The sequence below is a fragment of the Salvelinus alpinus genome, chromosome 2 (genome assembly GCF_045679555.1).
Source record: "Salvelinus alpinus chromosome 2, SLU_Salpinus.1, whole genome shotgun sequence".
Taxonomy (NCBI): domain Eukaryota; kingdom Metazoa; phylum Chordata; class Actinopteri; order Salmoniformes; family Salmonidae; genus Salvelinus; species Salvelinus alpinus.
The window spans coordinates 41,821,622-41,843,954 of NC_092087.1; the positions used below are offsets into that span (position 1 = coordinate 41,821,622).

General features: G+C 43.9%; 1 protein-coding gene across 5 annotated transcripts in view; it reads left to right on the top strand.

Moving 5' to 3' along the window:
* The first annotated feature begins 202 nt into the window (after nucleotides 1–202).
* Nucleotides 203–22,333, top strand: part of LOC139561896 (engulfment and cell motility protein 2-like) — a 31,131-nt gene continuing 9,000 nt past the window's right edge. The window contains exons 1-11 of one of the 5 annotated variants that reach the window (XM_071379310.1): nucleotides 249–287; nucleotides 949–1,082; nucleotides 1,761–1,831; nucleotides 10,007–10,107; nucleotides 10,904–10,944; nucleotides 12,394–12,466; nucleotides 13,751–13,801; nucleotides 15,647–15,816; nucleotides 16,254–16,353; nucleotides 17,110–17,261; nucleotides 17,573–17,651. In XM_071379310.1, coding sequence (XP_071235411.1) covers nucleotides 10,030–10,107; nucleotides 10,904–10,944; nucleotides 12,394–12,466; nucleotides 13,751–13,801; nucleotides 15,647–15,816; nucleotides 16,254–16,353; nucleotides 17,110–17,261; nucleotides 17,573–17,651 — 744 coding nt within the window. In that variant the 5' untranslated portion in view covers nucleotides 249–287; nucleotides 949–1,082; nucleotides 1,761–1,831; nucleotides 10,007–10,029. Of the gene's footprint in view, nucleotides 288–948; nucleotides 1,083–1,760; nucleotides 1,832–10,006; nucleotides 10,108–10,903; nucleotides 10,945–12,393; nucleotides 12,467–13,750; nucleotides 13,802–15,646; nucleotides 15,817–16,253; nucleotides 16,354–17,109; nucleotides 17,262–17,572; nucleotides 17,652–22,333 lie in introns of all 5 variants that reach the window. The other 4 variants (XM_071379300.1, XM_071379318.1, XM_071379327.1 and 1 more) reach the window with 4 other exon arrangements.

The following is a 22,333-nucleotide window of genomic DNA, read 5'->3' on the forward strand; positions in this document are numbered from 1 at the left end:
TTCCCCCCTCTTTCCTTGGTAGATATCATATTTTTTGAATATGGTGTCATGAGATGAATTATACCATGTACATGTCACATTACGATATGTATTAAATGTTAATTGCATTGCCCTGCACATGCACTGATTAAAATCAAAATGTTGAATGTATGTAAAAGACAGGATTATTGTGCAGTAGGCATGGACGTATATTTTATGTCCCGCCTACGAGGCGTGGTGATGTATCGTATTACCACAGATGCTGCATTGGTGGAAGTATCAAACGGCGATCCGGTCCAGGCCATGGGGTAGGTAACCGCAGTTACATGAACTATTTACTATCAGTAAATTAACAGTTTTGAGTAATTATAGAATTTTGTCGTTATATTGTAATCACTGTTGCGCGCCTTGCAGACCAAAAAGCACATCGACAGTAGCCTAGTGAAAAATAGATGTTTGCGAAGGAACAAATCGCTCTCCTATGGAATATCGTGTGTAGGCTTTTTTTTTCTCAGTGATGATTCACTCTTGAGACGAATAACGTTACGTTCTATAAATTCATACATTTAGGATTGTATTCACTTGGAGGGGATTTCAGTGTTGAAATATGAATTCCCAGAAGTTATATTAAGCGCTGGCTACAATTTAATTCAAGCTAGCTGTGTTTCTCAAATTAGTAAATGGATTTACATGCCTTGCCATCCGATGTGGCTCATTTACAGCCCCACTGCCTTCGGTAGCTAGTAAATTATCAACGCTCACTAGGCTACATGTGAGGTTATCATTGTTTATAAAATGATTATTAATATCTATTTCACAATTTGGCCAGGTTTCTGAAAATACAGCGTTGAGAGCAGGAATGTCATTTTATTGCTATGCATCCTGGCTGCAGCCCATTCTGTCTTAATTACAATGGTCTTACAAGGTGGTGGTCAGCAGTAATTGATACATTGTTACAAATGTATCCAGCTGCCTTGTGTGACACACTGAAACCACCCTCATCTGTCTGTGAGGGGGACTCTTTGTCCCCATCATTCTACAGAAGGTCGATATTTGTCCTCCTGCAAGCTGGGGACCTGTCACTCAGTAACCTATCAGATCAGGTACCTACCAACCTGTCATACTATGTCAAGAGCCAGGATCATGCATGAGTCCTGAAAACAAACGATTTAACTAATTCCCCTGTAACATAAGATAACTGTAACATTGCCACTCAGGATTTGCAGTTAGGGCCAGTACATGGTAGGTTATGGGGTCTTTAGGATCAGTTATCTGAAGTCTCTCCTAACTTTCCCAGATTAGGTAGGTCAGTGGTTGCTTGAGTAGCTGAGCTCCACAGCAGCATCACCAGCAGACAGTATTATCCCTTATTTTAGTCAGGATGCCTTTGAAAATGTGTATTTTGTCTTGCAGTTTTTACATTCCCACATCAATAAGAATTGCAAGACAGAATCCCTCTGTCTATAAAATAAGAAATTCAATACACTCAAATGATGTCAGTTAAAAGCGTTCTGCAAGATTGGTTTCAATCTGAGATGCAATTAAAAGAGTTTTAGAAGGAATGTCTGCATGAAAGCGGGTTGTCAGTATTTGACTGGTTATTAACATCAAGAAAAGGATAAAGGGAACTTCTCAAGGAAGGGATTTTATAGGGGTGGAGAAGCATTAAACGTGGAATGTTTGACTATATTTTACAGTTCCTCTAATGATACTTTCCCACTGTTAGGCTTTGCACCGGTGTTTGACCCAAAGATGCCTTGACAGTTTGTCTGTCTTTACAGGGGAGCTGATGCCATGGTCTGAAACGTGAGATTGAGAGAGCGAGTGAGGTGCCCACTCAACGCTCCAACAGGTGAGGACGGTCGCCATATCTTGTTAAAATAAGACCCAGGATGAGAGGAGAAAACAGAAACAACGGCACCTACTTAACAGTTAACGAGATTAGCCTTTTGGCATTAGAGAAGAGCCCTGGCTGAGATTCCTCTTCAAATGTGTGGGGGAAAGTTGTGCTAGGATGGAAAAGGAGTAGGACTTTTTGTTTTGAATTCACGTTGAACAAGATGGCTGTCCAGACAGCATAGTCCTCATAATGGGCAGAGGGAGAAGCCTACTAAATTAAGAATGTCTCTCAGGCTTACTGGGCATCTGTTTTCAATTCCCTCCCTTATTGCCCAGGCACATAGGTCCTGACATGTACTGACTGTCTGATTCGCCTCCCCCAACCTAGACACACACACACGTACTGTCTCTCTTAATAACCTCTTAGCCTTGTCCTTCATGGACTCTGGTTTCTTAGTGGTGCTTAGTGGTTTTCCCCACCATTGTGGCTGTAAGCACATGGCCCTCTGTCAACTACTGGAATTCTGAGTTAGTATTCAGACGGTATCCTCACTATGCTGGACTTAGTCTTTCATGCCATGCATATTGTTTCCCATGTAGAATATTGACTCAGCTCTTAATTATTTCCTTAATTTAAAATTAAATGATAGAGATCAGTCATGTTTGCTTGCTTTGGTTCAAGAATTTCATTGATACCCTAATATTTAAAGATTTTTGTAGAGCTAGTCAGTGAACTGAGAAAATGAACACCATTCTTGCCAGCTCGTGGTACACTCTGTATGTGTGTGTGTATATATACACACACACACACACACACAAAATTATGTGGACCCCTTCAAATGAGTGGATTTGGCTATTTCAGCCACACCCGTTGCTGACCGGTGTATGAAATTGAGCACACGGTGATGCAATCTTCATAGGCAAATATTGGCAGTAGAATGATCTTACTGAAGAGCTCAGTGACTTTCAACGTGGAGCTGCCGTATGATGCCACCTTTCCAAGTCAGTTAGTTGCATTTCTACCCTGCTAGTGCTGCCCGGTCAACTGTAAGTGCTGTTCTTGTGAAGTGGAAACGTCTAGAAGCAACGCCGGCACAATCGCGAAGTGGTAGGCCACACAAGCTCGCAGAAAGGGACAGCCGAGTGCTGAAGTGCGGAGCTCGTAATAATAGTCTGTCCTCGATTGCATCACTCACTACCGAGTTCCAAACTGCCTCTGGAAGCAACGTCAGCACAATAACTGTTTGTCGGGAGCGTCATGAAATGGGTTTCCATGGCCGAGCAGCCGCATACAAGCCTAAGATCACCATGCGCAATGCCAAGCGGTGGCTGTAATGTTGTATAGCTCGCCGCCATTGGACTCTGGAGCAGTGGAAACGTGTTCTCTGGAGTGATGAATCACGATTCACCATCTGGCAGTCCAAGGAACAAATCTGGGTTTGGCGGATGCCAGGAGAACGCTACCTGCCTGAATGCATCGTGCCAACTGTAAAGTTTGGTGGAGGAGGAATAATGGTCTGGGGCTGTTTTTCATGGTTCGGGCTAGACCCCTTAGTTCCAGTGAAGGGAAACCTCAGCGCTACAGCATACAATGGCATTCTAAACTCAGCAAAAAAAATAAACGTCTCCTTTTTCAGGACCCTGTCTTTCAAAGATAATTCGTAAAAATCAAAATAACTTCACAGATCTTCATTGTAAAGGGTTTTAACACTGTTTCCCATGCTTGTTCAATGAACCATAAACAATTAATGAACATGGACATGTGGAACGGTCGTTAAGACACTAACAGCTTACAGACCATAGGCTATTAAGGTCACAGTTATGAAAACTTAGGAGACTAAAGAGGCCTTTCTACTGACACTGAAAGATGAAAGATGCCCAGAGTCCCTGCTCATCTGCGTGAACGTGCCTTAGGCATGCTGCAAGGAGGTATGAGGAGAGGTGATGATGAGATGTGGCCAGGGCAATACATTGCAATGTCCGTACTGTGAGATGCCTAAGACAGCGCTACAGGGAGACAGGACGGACAGCTGATTGTCCTCGCAGTGGCAGACCACGTGTAACAACACCTGCACAGGATCGGTACATCCGAACATCACACCTGCGGGGCAGGTACAGGATGGCAACAACTGCCCTAGTTACACCAGGAACGCACAATCCCTCCATCAGTGCTCAGACTGTCCGCAATAGGCTGAGAGAGGCTGGACTGAGGGCTTGTAGGCCTGTTGTAAGGCAGGTCCTCACCAGATATCACTGGCAACAACGTCGCCTACGGGCACAAACCCATCGTCGCTGGACCAGACAGAACTGGCAAAAGTGCTCTTCACTGACGAGTCGCGGTTTTGTCTCACCAGGGTTGATGGTCGGATTTGCATTTATCATCAAAGGAATTAGCGTTTACACCGAGGCCTGTACTCTGGAGTGGGATCGATTTGGAGGTGGAGGGTCCTTCATGGTCTGGGGCGGTGTGTCACAGCAGGCAATCTTAACGCTGTGCGTTACAGGGAAGACATCCTCCTCCCTCATGTGGTAAACTTCCTGCAGGCTCATCGTGACATGACCCTCCAGCATGACAATGCCACCAGCCATACTGCTCATTCTGTGAGTGATTTCCTGCAAGACAGAAATGTCAGTGTTCTGCCATGGCCAGCGAAGAGCCCGGATCTCAATCCAATTAAGCACGTCTGGGACCTGTTGGATCGGAGGGCTAGGGCCATTCCCCATAGAAATGTCCGGGAACTTGCAGGTGCCTTGGTGAAAGAGTGGGGTAACATCTCACAGCAAGAACTGGCAAATCTGGTGCAGTCCATGAGGAGGAGATGCACTGCAGTACTTAATGCAGCTGGTGGCCACACCAGATTGTTACTTTTGATTTTGACCCCATCTTTGTTCAGGGACACATTGTTCTATTTGTTCGTCACATGTCTGTGGAACTTGTTCAGTTTATGTCTGTTGTTGAATCTTATGTTCATACAAATATTTACACATGTTAAGTTTGAAAATAAACACAGTTGACAGTGAGGGGACGTTTCTTTCTTTGCTGAGTTCAGATGATTCTGTGCTTCCAACTTTGTGGCAACAGTTTGGGGAAGAGTCCATACAGATATGGTTTGTCGAGACCGGTTTGGAAGAACTTGACTGTCCTGCACAGAGCCCTGACCTCAACCCCATCGAACACCTTTGGGATGAATTGGAACGCTGAATGCGAGCCAGGCCTGATCGCCCAACATCACTTCCTGACCTTACTAATACTCTTGTGACTGAATGGAAGCAAGTCCCTACACCAATGTTTCAACATTTAGTTGAAAGCCTTCCCAGAAGAGTGGAACTTGCTATGGCAGCAAAGGGGGGGACCAACTCCGTATTAATGCCCATGATCCTGGAATGAGATGTTCGACGAGCAGGTGTCCACATACTTATGGCAATGTAGTGTATCAGAAGTCCATTCACAAAGTGGAGCTGACAGCTGCAGTAGCACTTGTACAGGACTCCACTAGTGCTGTGGCTCAAACTGTTATCGTGGAGGCTGCAGTCAGTGGTAGAGGTCTTCACAGGTCCAACTTCCAAAATGGACCTGGGGTTTTCCCACCCTGACCAGATATAAATAAATGTTTTGAATATAGACCCGTTTCGAACGGAACCGGGGACAACTAGACCCGTTCCGTATAGACCGTGTTGGATCCATACCCAGTCTGATCTGAGTGAGGGAAGCAGCAGAAAAAGCCTTTTTTTGAGCTACTGATAACCAGACCTGAAAGCGCAAGAGGGAGAGAGAGGTGCCGCTCTAGCAGGCAGGGGAGCTGTCGTTCTGTGAATGTACTGTGAGCGAGTGGCGCAGGAAGAGAGAGACGAGAGACAGCAACCAATCAAGCGGACTCGCGCTATAGTAGACTAATAGCTGCTGTAACTCAGTTATTTATCATCCAATATTATTGCTCAGTACCTGTCTTGACTGCGTCAAACCGGGAAACGCTAGTTAAGCTAGGTATCGTTTGCTAGTTAGGCTAGTTGAGGCTGCAGTGCATGTGCTTTCTCATCCTACAGTTACACAACAACAACTCCATTCAAAATATTAAGTAGCCTGTAGCCTCTCCTTCTCCTTTAACTTTTAATTCCTTCATTGTAATTCCATCTTCCATTGATTAGATATCTCCTAACTTTTGCCACACATGGAGGCTCTGACTGTAGCCTATTGCCGCTTTGAATTATAATTGGCCAACAACAAGCTACACGCGCCACGCTCCACACTCATGAAAAAGCAAGAGCAGCGGCATAAATAATACAATTTCTCTTTCTACTGCAGCGGTCTCGTTCGAACCTGTACGGCCCTTCTGGACAAGTCAGTTAAAATTACACATACCCGAGACCCGTGACAATCAGATCCGACCCAGACCCATGACATTATTTAGAATTCTGGATCCGGTCCTGCGTTGGGTATTCGGGGACAGGTGGATCTGTGAAGACCTCTAGTCAGTGACCTTTGGACTGGGAATGGACGATTGTGTCCGAAATGGCACCCTGTTTCCTATGTAGTGCACTACTTTTGACCAGAGCTCCAAGAGGCCCTAGTTATTCCCATTTGGGACTGGGAATGGACTTCTCTTATTTATACCCCCAGACAATGGCAGCATTGTGGCCCAGATGATGTGTCATGGCAGGAGTTCCTGTCTGGCAAGGTTAAGTTAGCCATTACATGTGCCTTGTCTTCCGGTGTCTATTTTCATGTTGTTGTTGATGTTTGGCCACAAATGCACTGACGGTGTGGCACTGTGTCAAGAAAAACATGTCTGTGGAATGAAAAAAAAATAGAAATTACTTTTAGAATTAAACCCTCACAAAGAATCCCCAACGCTTTTGATGTGTTCTTATACACCGTTTGTGTAATTGTATGCAGCAGTGAAACATGGTTCATCAGCATATGCTTTTGTGTATAACAGTGTGGTTAACTCTACAGGTCTGTTTCTCTTGCTGTTCTTTCATTTGTGGATGTGGTGGGTTATAGTGAAGTCAGAGTATCTGAATGTGCTCTGATGAGCTGTCCTGCACTTGCCAGTCTTGGACTAAATTCTACTCAGTATTTTTCTGCAGCTTTTTCACAGCCTGTTTAGGCAGCCTGTTGCACAATGCCCCATTCATCATTCCAAGCCAAGTCTCATCACTGATTGTTGTTTGACGTTCTCATTTAGCTAAATTATCCTATCCCCTATCCCGCCTACCAGGCAAGTCTCCTCATGTATGGATATTATTGCCTGATTTGAGAGCAGAGAAAATACTTTATCCAAAGGCAGTATTGAATTGGATCCAGCTTGTTATTAGAGGTGTTACGATTGGAATTACATTTTCCTCAAGAAAGTAAACGAGTGTTTTCACAGACCATTTAAGAGTTGATCATTAGGCTACTACTGCAGATGATGAATTTAACTTTGTCTTTGCAGTACAGGATATTTTCAGTAGAATCAATCGATAATCAACTGAAATGCTTGAATTTATTAGTTCATGGTCCCTGAAATTGTTTGCTGTGAAAATATCCGTATTGAAACTCATGTGTTCTCAGAGAACCAAGGCAAGCAAACAGACACTTTTAAACCCTGTCCACACACCATCTGATCCCCAGCCAGAGTCCGGGCCGGATTACTGAACAGGCACGCAAAGAAAACAATTCTGAAGTTTTGGGGGGCCCAGATAGCATATGATAGCAAAATGTGTACAATTGCAGGAAAGTAACTTTATAACTGCAATGTTTTTCATGGCAAAATGTGAACAAAAGCATGAACTGAGCTATATAACAGCCCCCGGAGACAGGAGAAGGAAAGCCCCTTACCCTTCTCTTCTCCCCCTACCGCCCAACACTCAACAAAAAATGTTGGTTACAGCTATTCGGCATCTGCCCAGTGCAGTGACAAGCACTGCTTGATTATGTGTTGTGTGGTTCCCCAGTAAAATGCCCTCTGTTGGCACTGATTTCTACTGCTTTGACGCGCACTCATCTGTCACACGACGCCAGCCGAGTGCAGAGCAAAGAATCCCTGTGGATTTAGAATAGGGAGGCTAGCAGGGGTATACCTGAGCTCCATGGTGCTGTTGTTATCTGCAGTAGATTGGGAAGCTGTGCTAAACCAACCCCAGCCCACGTACAGGTTCTAGGGCTCCTGAGTGGGAGGACTGAGCCCGCCAGAGATGTGGATGTATGAAACTTGCTGTTTCTCACTACCCCAGATTGTGTGTGTGTGTGACTGCATTCACATTTTCTGTAAAGAAATGCGCAGAAAGATTCTCAGTCCGTAGGCGTCTGAATACAATGTCGATGAATGAGAATGTTTAGATTTTTCTGGCAGCAACACCAGAGAATACCACCCTATAGTGGAGTTAACATAGACCAGTGTTTCCCCTATATTCATTTAGCTGCAGCTTTTAAAGGAATAGTGCGATGTTTTGGCAATTCAAGCTCTTTTTTTGACTCATGGATACCATTGTTATGTCTTTGCATCAGTTTGCAGGAAGTTGCTAACTAGCATTAGCGCAATAACTGGACGTCTATGTGAACAGCTAGCATGCTGGATGTGGTCAGCAACAGGCGAGGGGGGGGTATTGTTTTGTAAAAATATTAAAATCACCAGGAATTCAGCTAAAAAAAAATTGATTTAGTTAATCTGTTCACCTAGTATTCCCACGAATAAAAGAGCCGTGATTGTGTCTCAATGCAATCAAGGTGTAAAATTATTACTTTCAAATACAATCTTTTTTTGAGTTTGGTGGTGGTCAATTTGAGTGTACAAATTATTATAACTGTTCCTGACCCCCGACCTTCCGCTCCATCAAAAATCGTCCCGTGGCTGAATCAGTTGCCTACCGCTGGTCTACAGGAACAGCTAGCATGCTAGCTTTTCCCATAAACTTCCAGTCATTGCGCTAACACTAGTTAGCAATGGCTCGCGAAACTACCTTCAACTTCATTCAAGTTGCACGCAGACAAAAATGGTATCCATGAGTTAGTGACTCTGTAAGTAGAAAAAATGCTTAATTGCCCAAATCTTGTACTATCCTTTTAAGATCAGTGACAAGTCACGATGTATATTTGTAGCAAACAGAGCGACCAGGGTGGTGAATGAGAGCCACAAGCACACAGCCATTGCTTTTTCCTCATCTCCCTATAGTGTAGTGGTGTGCATCCGTTATATTTCAGATGGTGTCAACATAGTTACATTTTCATGCATTTTGGAGTAGAATGTATTTTTCAAAAGTCACCAGAAGTGACCTTCTCAGTCGTTCTACAAAAAAATTATCTCCCAGGATACATGTGCCCTGACCCCCGCAGGAAAGAGCACAAACCTCACCCCCCTCCCCTGCTGTCTTTGCCACCGCTGCTGAAAAAAATCCTAGAGGAAACTGCATCGAAAGACAGACAAAACGACGTGTGTTTTAACAAGACATGGGATGTTTTTCATTGTCAAATCTGGTTGGTTTTAGTGCGTGTCTATTTCTGGCAGCAACAGAGCCTCTAGTTCAGGCTACAAGATGCATAATATCAGACTGTTTTCTACTCGGTGGTGCAGGGCTTTGATGTTGAAAACCCCTGGGCACTGATATTTAGAAGACTTTTTCTCCCCATCGTTGGGCTTGTCCATCAGGCTGTTAAAATGGCTCTTTTGAAGTGGGTGTAGGTAATAGCTAAACAAAGTGTGGCGCTACCTACCACGGGTAATACATCTGAGGATTTAATGGCATTGATAGCTGATACCTTAAGCCCCTGCAGCTGTAAAAGCTGTCCTGGGCCCATCTTTTTACCCTAACATGTTCTCTTAAAAACAACATTTTGTCATGTGGGGAAAGCTTTACCAAAGATGGGCTATGACAAACTGGACTGTAATGAGACTACATTGAATAGATGTTGTTGCTAAAATGTACATTTAAGAGAAGTGTACTTGTGTGACCTTGTGCCAATGATAAGGAACAGGCTTTTCTAGAATAAGACTTTTCGACAGGCGTCATGGTGTTTTTAAGCCACAATTGTCTTTTAGAGTGATTTAACTATGAAATGTAAAAATTGCTGTCAAACCTTCATACCAACATAACGTGATCATGGTGACATATGTAATAATGTAACATGGTGGCAGACATGGGATCCCTGTATCTAACAGTGTAACAGTAATAAAGTGCTCTCTTCTTCTATGTGATGTCTGTCCTCCAGTGGCGTGTGAGAGGACAGCAGCCATGCCACCCCACTCTGACATCGTCAAGGTGGCCATCGAGTGGCCCGGCGCCAACGCCCAGCTCATCGAGATTGACCAGGTCAGTGCCCGTCTAAAACCCCCCCCCTAAAGGACAAGACATACCAACATGAACGTCGGTCATGTGCAGTAGAATACCTGCTTGGTATCGGCGAACGGTGTCGATTCAATGTGTAGAATCGTTGGGAAATTAACTGATGTTAATGGTCAGAGGCGATAGGACGGCCAACCACTGTGCTCGGCTGCTTATTGTGTTGGTCTTGTCCTTAACAGCATCAATCCTCCACTCTGTCTACTCAACCAAACGTTTTATAGAAGTCTATTTTCCCTGTGCCAGCGACTTTAAACTCCAGAGACTCCATGTTAAATAATTGTAGGGAAAAGACAGCTACAGTATGTTTCTGCTCAGACCAGCATGAACTACTGAGATTTTGTTGGTAAGTCTAGCACATCTCTCGACTCTCAGCATGAACTGTAATGTATGTCGCCGGCAATGACATGAAACCAAATCCATCAACGTTTGTTTTCCACTGAATGCCAAGCTAGGCAAGGAATGAGAGCCATTGTTGAAGTTACTTTAGGGCAGCGTTTCCCAAACTCGGTCCTGGGGACCAACAAGGGGTGCACATTTGGTTTCTGCCCTCGCACTCCACAGCTGATTCAAATAATCAAAGCTTGAGTTCATTATTTGAATCAGCTGTGTAGTGCTAAGACAACCAAAACGTGCACCCCTTGGGGTCCACAGGATTGACTTTGTAAAGCTCTGCTATAGTGCCTTTTATGACCAATCGGCAACTTTCCTGTGATTCCAGTGGCTTTGCAGAGTTTGACTGGTTTTGTCTGTTGTGTGTTTGCAGAAGAAGCCTCTGTCCTCTATCATACGGGAGGTGTGTGATGGGTAAGCACCAGGTCCACACCCAGCTGTTTTTGCTCACGCTGGAGATGATGGCCGCACAATGTTTCCGACTGATTTATATATGTGTGTGATATGAGCACACACGTGAACGCACACACAGACACACACACACTGCGTTCACTTATGTAAGATTAGTGCTAGCTAGACAGACTTAGTTGGGGCCAAATGTATAGCAGGTCCATAATGAGAACACACAAAGGAACATTAGTAAGAGCCATTACACATGGACTGGATCACACATGAGTTTCATTACAATGACAGAATTCTTATTATAAAATGACTTTTTTAATGGTCTTAATATATTCTATAATATAATATATTACCCTGTGTAGAAATGGAACAGTTTGTGCCTGTTGGCATACTGCAGAACGTTCTGCTCACAATACAAAAAATGCCAATTGAATGCTTTCTACATTCTTGCTCCATCATACCCATTGATTCACTATGCTATATTATCCGCACAAGTTTAGAATGCTATTGCATTCAAAGATGTTGGATATCATTCTTCACTTTTGAGGTGCAGATATTTCTACAATAACATACGAGGCATTTCAGCGTTATCTCCAGATACACATAAATGCTGTGGTACTCCACCTTTTGCTTGGCTCCCGAGTGGCGCTGCAGTCTAGGGCACTGCATCTCAGTGCAAGAGGCGTCACTGCAGTCCCTGGTTCGAACCCAGGCTTAATCACATCTGGCCATGATTGGGAGTACCATAGGGCGGCGCACAATTGGCCCAGCGTTGTTTGGGTTTGGCCGGGGTAGATCGTCATTGTAAATAAGAATTTGTTCTTAACCTACTTGCCTAGTTTTGTTGCGCTTACCACTGCCACTACCACATACCACTGCCAATAAACACACACCTCTAGCCAATACACTAAAGGAGGTCTAATGGGGTCCAGACTTGAACTTTTAATGTACTTATATAACCATTCTGACCCCCCCCCCCCCCCAAGTGCCTCCTCTCATTGCCTTTCCATTTCCTCTCTTTTGTCTCCTGGTCCACCTTGTCTGTCTATGAATACTGAGACTTTTCCTAACTAGCTACTTCTCCTTATCCCTCTCTCTCCATCTCTCTCCAGTGCTTCCTCCTACTCTCTTGCTCTCCCTCTCGCATCTGAATGTATTTTTTCCCCTAACACTTAACGCCCACTGAATATCACCCTGTACAATCTTCTCCATCTGCTCCTCTTGCAAATAGAAATGCTCGAGGCTCCGATAATTACTTTTATTAACCTTATGCACATGGTATGTATTTTCTGTAGGGTGAAAAAACAAATGCACGGCATTACAGTAGGTCTTATTGAGATATGTGTGGGTTTAGCTTCTGCCTGCCTCATGTTTAGGGAGGTCAGTGCACTCTGGTATTGAGCGGAAAATTGGTGAATTCATTCACCTACTTTTCAATTGGTTTTGTGCATGTGTCCACAGCTGGTCTCTGTCTGGCTCTGAGCAGTTTGCCCTGCGTTACGCTGACGGTCCTCAGCTCTACATCACTGAACAGGTGAGCCTCAACACCTTGGCAGAATTCATTACTACAATACACTACGTGGTTCCTTAGTTAATATGTTACTGTTAGTACACCACATGACCAAAAGTATGTGGACACATGTTCGTCGAACGTCCCATTACAAAATCATGGGCATTAATATGGAGTTGGTCCCCTCCTTTGCTGCTATAGCAGCCTCCAATCTTCTGGAAAGGCTTTCCACCAGATATTGGAACATTGCTGCAGGGACTTGCTTCCATTCAGCCACGAACATTAGTGATTAGTGCTGGCTCGCAGTCGGCGTTCAAATTCATCCCAAAGGTGTTTGATGGGGTTGAGGTCAGGGCTCTGTTCAGGCCAGTCAAGTTCTTCCACACTGATCTCGACAAACAATTTCTGTATGGACCTCGCTTTGTGCACGGGAGCCACTGTCATGCGAAAATATGGCCTTCCCCAAACTGTTTGCACAGAATTGTCTAGAATGTCATTGTAACCTGTAGCGCTAAGATTTTCCTTTACTGGAACTAAGGTGGCTAGCCCAAAACATCATCCTCCACCAAACTATACAGTTGGCACTATGCATTGTGTCAGGTAGCATTCTGGCATCCGCCAAACCCAGATTCGTCTGTCGGACTGCCAGATGATGAAGCGGGATTCATCATTCCAGAGAATGCGTTTCCACTGCCCTAGAGTCCAATGGTGGCGAGCTTTACACCACTCCAGCTGACGCTTGGTGATCTTAGGCCTGTGTGCGGGTGCTCGGCCATGGAAACCCATTTCATGAAGCTCCCGACAAACAGTTATTGTCCGACTTTGCTTCCAGAGGCATTTTGGAAATTGGTAATGTGTGTTGCAACCGAGGACAAAAGATTTTATGCGTTTCAGCACTCAGCGGTCCATTTCTGTAAGCTTGTGTGGCCTACCACTTCGCGATTGTGCTGTTGTTGCTCCTAGACGTTTCCACTTCACTATAACAGTTGACCAGGGCAGAAATTTTATGAACTGACTTGTTGGAAAGGTGGCATCCTATGACAGTGCCACGTTGAAAGTCACTGAGCTCTTCAGTAAGGCCATTCTACAGACAATGTTTGTCTATGGAGATTGCATGGCTGTGTGCTCGATTTTTATACACCTGTCAGCACGGGTGTGGCTGAAATAGCCGAATCCACTTATTTTAAGAGGTGCCCACATACTTTTGTGTATATATAGTGTATGTCATATCACCAATATGAAGTTTTTGTTGTTGTTGCTACAGCATCATGCTGTGGTAGTAGCAATGTTCGCCATCTTTCTTTCCAGAGCCGTAGTGAAATGAAGAATGGGACCATCCTTCGATTAGCCATATCTCCTGTGAGACACTTTCTCTTCTTGTACATGCAGTTATTTTCATTTTTTTGAAGTAAATGACCAGTATTTCTTAGGTATATTTTATTAACTCTATATAGTGACTGAAATGCTCATAGTTTCACCAATGATAAACAGGGAGAGGCTATACAGACACACCTGGTGCCCAAAATTGATAACCTATGTCGCGCAGTGAGAGTTGAGTGTGGACTAATGGATTCGGTTCAGTCAGTCGTCCTGATGAGCCCTCCTCAGCTAGCTAGTTTATGCTTGTGGCTAGAAACTTCAGTGAGAATGTGAAACTTGTTTGGCGAAGTTGGGACTTGGGAGTGTTCAGAATGATTCCGTTTTTATCGGACTACAAAATCAACAAATGTGCTTTAGCTGCCTGTCACCCTTGCCTGATATTAGCTACACTATAGCTACTTCCCTAAAAATGAGTTACTGCAGAACAGCCAGAAGGTACCGACCCTACCTTTACGCTTGTGTACACTGAGCTGCACTGGGGTCGGAATGCAATCATGCTTACATTAAGACACCGTGGAGCCGGCGTGAGATATGGGTCGGAAAATGTACCTCAATTCAGGGATGGGATGTCAAATATAAAATGTATTTGCCACTGTACTCCACACTGCCGCATAGAGAAGATTGAAATACTGCTGCTTTTCCCGGAAAACTTCCCTTTTCGTCCTCATGCTAACTAGCAGTAGCCACCGCTGCCAATTTTGGAATGGCAGTGTCAGCCAAGCAGCTCCTTTGTTGTTTGTGACGTATCATTCCATAATGGCTGCTGTGGCTACTGGTAGCTAGCATGAGGATGCAAAGGGCAGTTTTCGGGAAAAACTTGCAGTATTTCAATCTTAGCAATGGAGCAGTGTAGATAATTGTAAAATTTTGGAGTACCGTGGCATATCCCATCCCAGCATTAAGGTACGTTTTTCAGACTCATATTGCGCGTTGGCTCCACGGTGTCTTCATGTAACCATGAATGCGTTCCGACCCCAGTGCAGCTCAGTTTAAACAAGCGTAAGGGTAGTGTCGGTATCTTCTGGTAGGCTTGGGTGGTATATTGTATACCGGGTTATTTGGGGAAAAAATTATTTCGACATTTTTGAATACATTTAAATATTTGTAGCTACTTTTTAACTTAATACCTGCAGTCAACTTGTGCAATACTTTAGGAGATAAAGCAGGTTGTGTTCTTCATTTCACCTGTCACATTATTTTACATTATGAATCTTACCGTAGTTTCTCAGAACAGTTGAGCCAGTCTGTTTGTAAATAGCACAACGGGAGACGGCGGAAGCTGGTGTGTCCATAGTGTTCTATACCGGTGACGCAACTGTTGCCCAGTGGGAAGCATTGCATTGGTCATTCACACAGGCTTGCGTTAGCTAATTGGCATGTCACGGTGACATCCAGATTCCAGATGGTGATCAATACTAAGTTATTTCTCCCTCGCCCATCAAAAATAAACATAACTTTATTTTACAAGTTTTAACTAGCGCAGTGCTGTTATTGTTGCCAGATAGCCAGCATAAACTAGCTAGCTGGAAAGGGCTTATCAGAACGACTGAACTGACTGAACTGAATCCATTAGTTTCCACTCTGCTCTCAGCTGAGTGACATGTCATCAAGTTGGACACCCGACGTATCCGTATAGCTTCTCCCTAATAAACAGATCAAAAACATGGCAGCTGCTTTCGACTAACCCTATTGCTGAGTTATACGTTTCGGTCGCTGCCTACATGTATCAAGCTAATGTAGTCGTTGAGGTAAACCAGGTTTAAAGAAAAGTCAATAATGGCCACCATTGCCTTGCCTGACCCCCCCCACTCCCACCCACAATAGGCCCGTGCAGCACGGCAGCTCCTGGACAGGATCCAGTCTCATGGCATAGACGCCCGCCTGGAGGCCCTGAAGGAGCTGGCCAAGCTGTCAGCTGACCCCACCTTTGCTACCGAGTTCATCAACATGGAGGGCATCGGGACCCTGGCGCGCCTGGTGGAGAGCGGCACCCAGTGAGTCTCATACAGTGTATGGTGAACTGCCACAAGACACTGATCTTGGGTCAGTTATGCATTTTCCCCACTAATGATTAAGGTAAGAATTGGGCGAGGGGAAGCTGATCCTAGATCTCTACCTACGGGGAAACTTCACTCCGGAGCAAGTCTCATTATAAAGTCATAGGTCTCGTACAGACAGACAAACCATGGGTCTACTGTTGGGTACATACCACACCACAGCCATAGACATCAATGTGTACGTGTTTAAAGGTAGCTCAGCCCTTGGGCTACTTCTACTGGCTACTAGAAGCCTTTCTGGATATGGTTGCTGTAGGCTAACACTGATTGCCCTATACTGATACCTTGCTGTTTGTGGCTGCAGTTGTCTTGTTTCTTTTCCCCTTCAGTTGGTGAATGTTGTCCTCTGACTCTGTCTCCTCTCTTCTCATCAGCTTTGGGGAGATGCTGGCCTTCACTCTCACTGCCTTCCTGGAGCTGATGGACCATGGAATAGTGTCCTGGGACCTCATCTCTCTGTCTTTCATCAAACAGGTCAGATTCCATACCTGCCTCAACTAAACAGTTCAGGCTGCATCTATAGGAAATGCTATTCCCTATACAGTGCACAACTTTTAACCAGGGTGCATAGAGCTCTGGTTAAAAGTAGTGCACTTCATAGGGAATATGGTGCCAGTTCGTACGCAGACACACTCAACGTAACACTTGTCATATAAGGAAGCCACTGTCAGATTCCTACACCATCCACAATGGAAGTAAGACGCAATGTATTTCTGACTTATTTTGATGGAACTTGGCCCTATATAGTATGTGAACTATCTTTCTCAGTTTTAACACTGGTAAATGAGTTTGGGTGGGTTCAGTAGTTTGAGGCCTATCTCGAATCCTCCCCCATGTTTTTTTAAATCTTTTCTTTTATTACTTGACCTACAACCCCTCACTGGTTGCCAGAACTGAGTGGGTTGCGGTTACCTAGCAACCCCCCATGTTATTTGGAGCTCTTTCAGCTGAATTGTCTGAAGTTTTCACCCTGATGAAGTCCTCTGAAGTGCTGCACAGCAACAAGCACTGTAGAATTTAGATACCTAGTTTTCTATAGGCTGTACATTAATGCACAAGTTTGGATATTTTTTTATATTTTTTGGCAACTATGTCATTTGATAGACCTACTTTTCAAGTCCTAGTCTCGAGTTTTCAAATCTACCTCCATAAACCAAGTTGTAATCAAGAAGACCCTAGATTTATGTGTCCATTTTAATGGAGTATTTCCCTCCTCTCCTGTCTGGTCAGATTGCGGGCTACGTGAACCAGCCGATGGTGGACGTGTCAATCCTGCAGCGCTCTCTGGCCATCCTGGAGAGCATGGTCCTCAACAGCCACAGCCTCTACCACCGGGTGGCGCAGGATATCACTGTTGGACAGCTCATCGGACACCTGCAAGTGTGAGCACACACACACGCACTGGGGCCTCCCACATACAGCTATGTGGGGGATGTAGTCTAAGTTAGTGTGTAGAAATGTAGTGGCGTAACTTACTAATGTCGGTGGAATCAAACGTAGATGACGAGCCTTGCCTTGCTACGCAACCTTGTGATTATGACTAAGCTTAGAAGTGTAGAACCCCAGACTAATACTATCTGAGTACTGTATTAATACATTTAACCAGTTGCTACTTTAGTTTTTGTAACCATGTGAGAATTCCTAGAACCAGATGCTTCTAACTGGTGTTGCTGTGTCTGATGTGCCTTTTTAGATCCAATCAGGAGATCCAGACATATGCCATCGCACTCATTAACGCCCTCTTCCTCAAGGCACCGGAGGATAGACGGCAGGTCAGTACAGTACCTGCTCAGCAATACACCGAAAGGGTACCCTTGCAATATACACTACATGGCCAAAAGTATATGGACACTAGGGCTCTTACGGTGACCATATTACCGCCACTCCGGCCGTCAAGAGTCATGACTGCAGTCAAATTCCACTTGACCGTTTAGTCATGGTAATTAGGCTTCTCCAAGCTCTGATGCTGCTGATGGTTATTAGTAGCCTATCAAACATGCTAACTGCCTGGTACTCAGCTCTCTATAGTCCCTCTAATCACGCTGACATCGATGCAAATGTAATCAAAAATCTAATTTAACACTTCATGAGAGCCCATGAGCTCATGTTGTGCAACATTTCTGTAGGCTATGCAATTGCGTGAGAAAACAGAGTGATGGCCTCTACTAAAAAGAGGATCCCATCAGATTTCTATAGACTAGACCTACTATATTTATTTCTCAACTTTTCTAATATTAAGCACATTGCTTCTCTTTACAACAGGAGTATAGCCAACCTGCCTGGCATGAAAATTAACCACGGAAAAAGCGTCCTCCATTCGCTATTTAAGTGCACAGATGACGTATTTTTTTTCCACTGCCCCAGTTTCGAAACAGGTTCATGATAATGGTCCATTCTAAATTTAAAACAAATTTCACACACATATTATTTAGTATATGTAAAGACAATTTTGATTTAAGAATATTGTGATGGGTGACAATATTAGCCTATCACTTTGTGAATGATATATTATCACTTGTGAATCATGCCCAGCTGTTGCGCATGCTTTTTTTGGGCGACTTTTCCCAAATCAAAGTCACACACCTCATATAGCCTAGCCCATAGGCCTACAGTGCCTTCGGGAAGTATTCAGACCCCTTGACTTTTTCAACATTTTGTTGAGTTACAGCATTATTCTAAACTGGATTTTAAAAAATCCTAAGCAATCTACACACAATACCCCATAATAACAGCGAAACAGGTTTTTAGAAATTTTAGCAAATTTATAAAAAATAAAAATCAGAAACCTTATTTACATAAGTATTCAGACCCTTTGCTACGAGACTCGAAATTGAGCTCAGGTGCATCCTGTTTCCATTGATCATCCTTGAGCTGTTTCTACAACTTGATTGGAGTCCACCTGTGGTAAATTCAATTGATTGGACATGATTTGGAAAAGCACACACCTGTCTATATAAGGTCACACAGTTGACTGTGCATGTCAGAGCAAAAGGGAAGCCACGAGGTCGAAGGAATTGTCCGTATAGCTCCGAGACAGGATTGTGTCGAGGCACAGATCTGGGGAAGAGTACCAAAACATTTCTGCAGCATTGAAGGTCCCCAAGAACACAGTGGCCTTCATCATTCTTAAATGGAAGAAGTTTGGAACAACCAAGACTCTTCCTAGAGCTGGCCGCCCGGCCAAACTGAGCAATCGGGGGAGAACAGCTTTGGTCAGGGAGGTGACCAAGAACCTGATGGTCACTCTGACAGAGATCTAGAGTTCATCTGTGGAGATGGGAGAAACTTCCAGAAGACAACCATCTCTGCAGCACTCCACCAATCAGGTCTTTATGGTAGAGTGGCCTGACGGAGTTGGAGTTTGCCAAAAGGCACCTAAAGCCTCTCAGACCATGAGAAACAAGATTCTCTGGTCTGATGAAACCAAGATTGAACTCTTTGGCCAGAATGCCAAGCGTCACTTCTGGAGGAAACCTGGCACCATTCCTACGGTGAAGCATGGTGGTGGTGGCAGCATCATGCTGTTGGGATGTTTTTCAGAGGCTGGTACTTCCAATATCTGAATTGAAAGCATTAGTGAGTTCGGAACTGATGTTTTACGCGATTCAGCACTCGACGGTCCTGTTCTGTGAGCTAGTGTGGCCTACCACTTTGCGGCTGAGCCTTAGTTGCTCCTAGACGTATCCAGCACTTACAGTTGACTGGGGAAGCTCTAGAAGGGCAGAAATTTGACGAACTGACTTGTTCGAAAGGTGGCATCCTATGACGGTGCCATGTTGAAAGTCACAGAGCGCTTCAGTAATGCGTTTGTCTATGGAGATTGCATGGCGCTGTGCTCGATTTTATATACCTGTCAGTAACGGGTGTGGCTGAAGTAGCCAAATCCACTAATTTGAAGGGGTGTTCACATACGTTTCTGTATATATAGTGTATTTACACTGAACCATGGTCACACATACATGCATAACACCTACAGTGCCTTCAGAAAGTATTCACACCCCTTAACTTTTTCCACATTTTGTTAAATTTAGATTTTTGTCACTGGCCTACACACAATACCCCATAATGTCTAAATGTTTACAAATCAATTACTAATGAAAATCTTGAGTCAAGTATTTCATCCCTTTGTTTATGGCAAGCCTAGGTAAGTTCAGGAGTAAAAATGTGCATAATAAGTTGCATGGACTCACTCTGTGTGATATTAGTGTTCAACATTCTTTTTGAAAGACTACCTCATCTATGTACCCCACACATACAATTATATATAATGTCAAGCAGTGAATTTCAACCACAAAGACCAGGGAGGTTTTCCAATGCCTTGCTAAGAAGGGAATATATTGGTAGATGGGTAAAAAAACAAAAGCAGACAGTGAATATCCCTTTGAGAATGATGAAGTTATTAATTACACTTTGGATGGTGTACCAATACACCCAGTCACTACAAAGATACAGGAATCCTTCCTAACTCAGTTTGCCAGAGAGGAAGGAAACATCTCAGGGATTTCACCATTAGGCCAATGGTGACTTTAAAACAGAGTTTAATGGCTGTGATAGGAGAAAACTGAGGATGGTTCAACAAAATTGTAGTTACTCCACAATACAAACCTAATTGACAGAGTGAAAATAAGGAAGCCTGTACAGAATACAAATATTCCAAAACATGCATCCTTTTGGCAACAAGTCACTAAAGTAATACTGCAAAAATGTGGCAAAGCAATTACGTTTTTGTCCTGAATACAATGTGTTATGTTTGGGCCAAATCCAATACAACACATTACTGAGTACCACTCTCCATACAGTGGGGCAAAAAAGTATTTAGTCATCCACCAATTGTGCAAGTTCTCCCACTTAAAAATATGAGAGAGGCCTGTAATTTTCATTATAGGTACACTTCAACTATGACAGACAAAATGAGGGGAAAAAATCCAGAAAATCACATTGTAGGATTTTTAATGAATTTATTTGCAAATTATGGTGGAAAATAAACTTTTGTTATTGACCAAATACTTATCTCAATACTTTGTTATATACCCTTTGTTGGCAATGACAGAGGTCAAACGTTTTCTGTAAATCTTCACAAGGTTTTCTCACACACTTGCTGGTATTTTGGCCCATTCCTCCATGCAGATCTCCTCTAGAGCAGTGATGTTTTGGGGCTGTTGCTGGGCAACACAGACTTTCAACTCCCTCCAAAGATTTTGTATGGGGTTGAGATCTGGAGACTGGCTAGGCCACTCCAGGACCTTGAAATGCTTCTTACGAAGCCACTCCTTCGTTGCCGGGGCGGTGTGTTTGGGATCATTGTCATGCTGAAAGACCCAGCCACGTTTCATCTTCAATGCCCTTGCTGATGGAAGGAGGTTTTCACTCAAAATCTCACGATACATGACCCCATTCATTCTGTCCTTTACACGGATCAGTCGTCCTGGTCCCTTTGCAGATAAACAGCCCCAAAGCATGATGTTTCCACCACCATGCTTCACAGTAGGTATGGTGTTCTTTGGATGCAACTCAGCATTCTTTGTCCTCCAAACACGACGAGTTGAGTTTTTACCAAAAAGTTATATTTTGGTTTCATCTGACCATATGACATTCTCCCAATCTTCTTCTGGATCATCCAAATGCTCTCTAGCAAACTTCAGACGGGCCTGGACATGTACTGGCTTAAGCAGGGGGACACGTCTGGCACTGCAGGATTTGAGTCCCTGGCGGCGTAGTGTGTTACTGATGGTAGGCTTTGTTACTTTGGTCCCAGCTCTCTGCAGGTCATTCACTAGGTCCCCCCGTGTGGTTCTGGGATTTTTGCTCACCGTTCTTGTGATCATTTTGACCCCACGGGGTGAGATCTTGCGTGGAGCCCCAGACCGAGGGAGATTATCAGTGGTCTTGTATGTCTTCCATTTCCTAATAATTGCTCCCACAGTTGATTTCTTCAAACCAAGCTGCTTACCTATTGCAGATTCAGTCTTCCCAGCCTGGTGCAGGTCTACAATTTTGTTTCTGGTGTCCTTTGACAGCTCTTTGCCATAGTGGAGTTTGGAGTGTGACTGTTTGAGGTTGTGGACAGGTGTCTTTTATACTGATAACAAGTTCAAACAGGTGCCATTAATACAGGTAACGAGTGGAGGACAGAGGAACCTCTTAAAGAAGAAGTTACAGGTCTGTGAGAGCCAGAAATCTTGCTTGTTTGTAGGTGACCAAATACTTATTTTCCACCATAATTTGCAAATAAATTCATTAAAAATCCTACAATGTGATTTTCTGGATTTTCTTTTTCTCATTTTGTCTGTCATAGTTGAAGTGTACCTATGATGAAAATTACAGCCCTCTCTCATCTTTTTAAGTGGGAGAACTTGCACAAATGGTTGTTGACTAAATACTTTTTTTGCCCCACTATTTTCAAGCGTAGGTGGCTGCATCATGTTATGGGTATGTTTGTAATTGTTAAGGACTG